The following is a 6,387-nucleotide window of genomic DNA, read 5'->3' as shown; positions in this document are numbered from 1 at the left end:
AGGAAGAGTTGGCCCGGACTCATATTGATTTCCCACTGCACTGGTTTCTTAAGTGCTCTGCTGATCCGTGTCAAGCAATAAGTTCCCTGCCTGAACATGCACATCGCCTCCCCATTTGTCCTCACATAGATTTAAGATGCCCATATGATGAGCTGAACAAGGACATCATTTTTCCTACTGGTGTCGCTGGGCCCAAGTCACTGTATGTGCCGTGGTAATGAATGCCATATATGTTTACCCTTTGATCCCATAATAGCAGCAACGGACACTTCACATCACAAAAGCTAACAGGGTGCTGCTCCTTGTGACACCCCAAAGGAGATGCAAATGAGAGCAGATTCAGAGAAGCCTGGCTTTAGTAGATTTGAGCATAGTACCCCTCCTCAACGCCACCGCCATTGTGCGGGAAGAAGGGAGAGGTGGGGGGAGCAGATATGCGTGATTTCCTGACAGTCTTCATCTCTGCCACGGAAGAGCTCCTATGCAGAGAGATAGAAAATGTGTGATTGTGCTGCTAATGACATTGTACAGGAAATTAAGCGTATACATTTGGAGAAGGCATTAAATCAGCAGGACCTTAATTTAAAAACTTAAAACTGTATGGAAATGTTGCTTGCTCATTGCTGCGGAATAGAAAGCTACCCAGCACCCTGAGTCTGTTTACGGAGAGACTGCCAGCAAACTAAGTTTAGGCAGAACATCTTAATGGCTCCGAGTATATTCAGGGTTTCCTCTTCCGAGAAGTAACCACCAGCCCCGGCCACTTGGGAGTGTCAGTCACTGTTGCTCAAAGCCATTCCCTTCGTCGGGCAGGTGAAGGGGACTTAAGAATGAAAAGCAGCATGGCAGGTCGTTCTTGACTAATCTGTGGAATGACATTATGTAAAGTGAATCAGAAGGGGCTGGGTTAGAAACCCCTGGGAACACACCACCAAGCATGCGCGTGGGGATCGCTGGCTTGGTGTGCAGCTGCTCTGCTGCCTCTGCCATCTTCTTCCTTCTGAGGGAGGTTCACATTTTATAAACTGTGGTGAAGCAGACAGCTGCTCAGCCAAGGTATCAGCACCTAAGATGGAAAAGTTTAAAAGTCTTTTTTTTCTTAATTCCAGTCATGCCATATAACAGTGCTCACCACTGCGTTGTGGAGGTAGAAAACTTCTTGTTCGTGCTGGGCGGAGAGGACCAGTGGAATCCAAATGGTAACTATTGAAAAATTTTAATTATAGATGCTTATATTAGTCAGCTTCACATTACTACAATGAAATACCCGAGGCAAGCAGTCTTAAAGAGGAAAGGCTTATTTACCTCTCAGTTTTGGAGGAGCTGGGGCACGGTATCTGCATGGCTCAGTTATGGTGAGGGCAGCAGGTGGTGGCACCTCTTGTCCAGAGTGTATAAACAGTCACATCACAAGAGAGGACAGAGAGAAAGAAGTGGGCAGGCTCCCACAATCCCTTCTGATTACGTGGCTCAAAATAACTTAGGGCCTCCGCCAAAGCCTCCGACTCCTGACTGCTCCACCACCTCCACAGAGCGCCATCCAGAGAACCTTGCTTTCAGCACTGGCGCCCGGGGAGACACTCGCCAAACCACAGTGGTGCTCATCGAGTGTGAGCCAGTCCATTTCAGAATTAGTGTGGGTACTATCTGTGTGTGATAGGATCAAAGAAGTAGCCAAGAAATTGGGCCGACAGTGGGAGGGAAGGTCAATCACTTAGCCAACTGAAGGCACTGAGCAATTGTTCATCCACCCTCTGGGGATTTAGCTTGGCAGTGATGCCCAGCCCTTCTCTCTCTGGCATCCCCCGAGGAAACCCACAACATTAGCACGAATTCCTCAGAGGAAGGTAGGAAGCCAGAGCTGTTAAGAGTCATCAACACCTTATCCACCACTTTCTTTTCATTTATGAATGTCATCATATGGTTGTGATCAATAAGCCTCACCTCTAGTCATACTACATGCAACGAGCTGAAGTTATTTTGCAGCTGATCTGACTACAGCTCCAGTTTAGCCAGGGTACCTTCTGCCAGCACTTCATCTGTACATCGCCCCCATCATCCCATAGTGTGATTGCATATATGCACCCCACAGAGAAAGTAAACCTGGCAGCACACTTCCCAAGCCAGACACAAGGAGAGCACTACCTTCTAGGGTATGCAGAAATATCAAGACAGTTTTGGAAAGCTCACATGTGAAGGAGGAGTTGCAACTGTAGCCGTCTGTGTAACAGAGATAATTATGACTGAGAAACCATAAAACAGCTTGCAGGTACACATTTTTACTTTAAAACCTCAGAACATCCAGCTGAAATGACATATATTGCATATATTTTATTGTGAGCACTCTCTTTCAGCAGCTGCAGCAAGGCAAGCTATAGAAAAATGGTGACATCTGTTCAGTTTAGAGAAACTTAAAGGAAAACAATCCAGGCCACCTACATTTCTTTTTTACAATAAATAGATAAAAACAACAATACAGAATTTCCAAACAAGATAATAGGAAAGCAACAATGGTCATTATATTGCATATTGTTATCTTCAAAGTAGTTGCTCAGATTATAAGATACAGGAATTTAAGAAAGGCGAGGGGGCAGTGTTATTCTTTCCCAAGCTGTAGCTTTGTGGTGTCTCATCTCCTAGGGTCAGGAAAGAGATAACTCCCGGGGTTTTGTGAGAAAGACACTGGAAACAGGAGCAAGAATGATATTTGGCATCTCTCCTCTAGCTTACCTTTATAAGGACTGATGTGATGTGTCACCGAGGACCTGACTTGCATACACTACACTGTATACTCCCCATGTACTGTTTAATTCATCCTTCCCTGGCAGAGATTGGGACTTCCCAGAGTGTTGTGCACAGCCATAGGGTTTGTCTAAGCAAAGAATCCGCAGAACACTCCCTCAAAAGGCATTTTAAAGCTAAAACATGACAAGAAGAGGCTTGTAGTCCTAACTGAGACTACAGAGCTCTCAGGCTACCCCTCCTCCTAAGTGGGCTGGGCTTCCGCTAAAATAACCAGTCTTGGCCCAACAACTCAATTTTTCAAAAACACTGTGAACCTCCCTTTCCTACAAATCTTACCTTAATCAGTGACTCAGAAAAACCTGCTCCCCATGATTAAGTCAAAAGAAAAGGTCTGTACTTGCTTGTTCTTCAACTTCAGATCAAAAGCATATCTGAAGGGCCAGGGAGATGGCTCTGTGGAATGAGTGCTTCCCTGACAAGTGCAAGGGCCTGAGTTCAATCCCTGGTTCCACCAAAAAAAAAAAAGCATATTTGAAAGAACTAGGTGGGAGATAGGGCAGAGCTTAAAGAACATGTTCTTCCTTTAGTTTAAAGGATCAAGATTTTATGTGGAGCTAATGTGAACTCCTCACAAAACTCTATCTATCTTTGCCCTACACTGATTTTCCTGCACTCAGCAGGAGAGAAGCAGCCTGTGGGTTAGAAACCCACTGTAGGCATGTGACTCACCATCAGCTCTCAGTGTCCTTCCTGTGCAGACACATGTGACAAATTCTTATGAAGTCAAAGCGCTGAGGCATTGGTGCTGTTAAAATAATCACCGATGCCATCGTGTGACTGACTGAGTCTGCTCTTTGCTTTTGCCAGTGCCCAGAGTTAAATTTTAGCAAGGCTTTCATTTTACTTTCAGTCTCAATATAGTCCTGACAGCTCTCTCTTTCTGAAGTTTGGAAGTGGCCATACAGAAAGCTGAGTCATTCTGCCACTGAATTATTTGCCACATGATGTCATTTAGCATACAGCTGGGCCCTTTTCCCAGATGAAGCACTGACATAACTCCTAAAGAGAAAAGATTGGCTGTCCCTGAAGCAAGTAATTTGGCCTTCTGTGCCCTGTGTCAATCATGCAGTCATCAGCGAGGGCCTTCCCCAGGGGGAGGATGAGGGTGGATGGAAGGCCAAGTGGCCTTTTTATCTGAAGGAGTAGCCATGGCCAGGACCTACCAACACTACAGCTAGGGAACGCATGCACCTGTTTTATAAAGAGATCTGGACTAAATACCAAGAGAATCTGTCACAATCCCATAAATGTTTTCAATGGAGTTCCATATGCTATCCATCTGGTCAACCACAGTAGACTCCTTTAGTACTATCGGCAGCATTTATTGAACATTCATTATTTCAGCCAGAAACTTTACTAAGCACTTCACTGTATTCATTTTAATTTAATCCTCACAACTGTCTTGTGAGCCACACTCTGTGATAGCTTACGCAAGTGACTAAGCCTAAAGAGGTTAAGCAACTAACCAAGATCCACACCTTACAAGAAGCTGAACTGACTGCAATGCAGGTCTGGGGGACTCCACAGCCTGTCTTCAACAACTATGTAACACTGCTAGTCCATCCATCTGGTCAACCACAGCAGAAGCAATCATGTTTTTGCCATTGATCCTACAAAATTAAAATAGGATATCACAATGCAGTGGCTCCCACTCAAAAAGAATTCTTTGTCACTCTGCATTTAGAAATCCATGAAAGGACTCAACCATCTCAAAACTATGAGATGCTCATGTAATCCATCATGAGACTAATACCAAAATGAATAAAGAATAACAATCCTGTAATAGCATGCTTTAATATAATTCTTCACAGGGAGAAACAAGTTCAACTCCATGTATTTGAGCCTTATATGTATGTCAGTTCCGAAACTGAAATATTTTAAGTTAAATTTGAATCCTTATTAAAATAGTGCCTGAAATGTGCATCTGTGAATGAAACACAAAATCATAAGTTTCAACACATACTCATAAAAAACAAATATATGCCATCAAAGAAATATGTAATTTTATTTAGTGACAATTTTTATTACCAGACAAAAGTCAGAAAACAATAGCTACTGGAAGCATAAGCAGATATATATGTAGAAGTTTTGCTACTCCAGGTGGACTATAAATATCAATTCCATGTCATTACTGACATAAATGTATTATAATATTCTAATAAATATGCAAATATTCTATCAGGGCCCCACCTACAGAAACCTGATTTACATTTGTCACTTACTAACGACGGGCTCTCCAGACAGCTGCTGATGAGAGACTTCTTTCTTTCCATTTCTTTTCCCGCTGTCACTGGCAGGAAGTTACTGTCCTGACTCACATACCACATGGCACAAGTTCTAGTCCACAATGGTTTCTGGAGACGCGACGTCAGAAGTAGAGAAAGAATCAGAAAGAAAATGCAAAGACTAAGAAGAAATAGAATGTGTGAAGGATAGTCCCAAACTGTGTTGCAAATTCTACCACTCTCAAGCTACTGGTAGAGTCTCAATAGTTGACACGAAAGAAGGAATAACCCCTTCATCTCCCCTTCCTCGGTCCACCATACTCTCCTCTGTGCTCTTTACCACCTCCAGAATGCTAGTCCTCCATCCCTGTCTCTCTTTATCACTCCTGAATCTGCCTCTGAAAATGTTTCTTCACTTCACATCCATAGCACATGAGTCTGTCTTTTTTCCCTGAGCCACGGCCATGAACATTCTATCCACAAGTGAATACCGCTAGCTTCTACTTTCACTACTCAACACAAGAAAGCATTCTCTGTCCAGTTACTGAGCAGAGGCCTATGTAGGTCTTCTTTTATATGGGAATTTTAAACCAGAATTCTTACAGAAATCTTATCATGGAGAACAGGCTCTATGCTCCACTAGCATGGCTGGTCTTCAGATGCATTTGAGAATTCATCTTGGAATTTGACTATCAGAATGATAGTTTTCCTACAAGGGAATGATTACAAATTCTATAAAAATTCCCTCTCAGTCCTGCCCTAGATGCACGCATTCCCTGATGTGGAGGTTCCCTATGTGGAACCCGAGACTTCTGAGCCACTTTCGCCTCCTGGTACTCATCTCTTCCTGCACATGCCCTGAAAAAAGACTTCAGCAGGCATCCTGACCATCCCTCTCCCCCATGTGATTGAGAACCCCTGATCTCACAGCAGCAGAATGTCTAGAACCCTTGCACTCTCCTCTGAATAGTCTAATGAACTTCCTTTCTACTCAAAGCCATGCTATTTTCTGAGCTTTCACAGCTACCCTTTCTAAAAGAGGCTGCTTTCTCTCCTTTCGCCATATCCTTCATGTTATGGAAGACTGGTAACTTTTTTCCTTTTTCCCATATGCTTAAAATCCCAGGAATTTTAGAGAATATTTTTAATTATGCCACCTTCTACCTTTTGCAACAGCTGGCCAGTTTTCCTGGTAATAGCACTTCTTTCAGTTGACCACCATTTCTCCATGCATCATTTTCATGTCCTCACCACTGTCCTTGATGAGCTTAGACTCTATGGGCACCTGTCCTATCAACACTCTAAGTTGTACATCTGTAGTTCTCCACACTCTCCCTCCCTCCCACTTCCTGCTCTC

General features: G+C 43.5%; 1 protein-coding gene across 1 annotated transcript in view; it reads left to right on the top strand.

Moving 5' to 3' along the window:
- Klhl14 (kelch like family member 14) overlaps window positions 1–6,387 on the top strand; it is a 105,393-nt gene that overhangs the window by 82,566 nt on the left and 16,440 nt on the right. The window contains exon 4 of the mRNA XM_004623564.2: window positions 1,110–1,199. Coding sequence (XP_004623621.1) covers window positions 1,110–1,199 — 90 coding nt within the window. The remainder of the gene's footprint in view (window positions 1–1,109; window positions 1,200–6,387) is intronic.

The sequence above is a fragment of the Octodon degus genome, unplaced genomic scaffold (assembly GCF_000260255.1).
Source record: "Octodon degus isolate 3935 unplaced genomic scaffold, OctDeg1.0 scaffold00003, whole genome shotgun sequence".
In the NCBI taxonomy this organism is placed as follows: Eukaryota; Metazoa; Chordata; class Mammalia; order Rodentia; family Octodontidae; genus Octodon; species Octodon degus.
The sequence above is the reverse complement of the archived record's forward strand: the minus strand, read 5'-3'. Positions and strand labels throughout refer to the sequence as shown.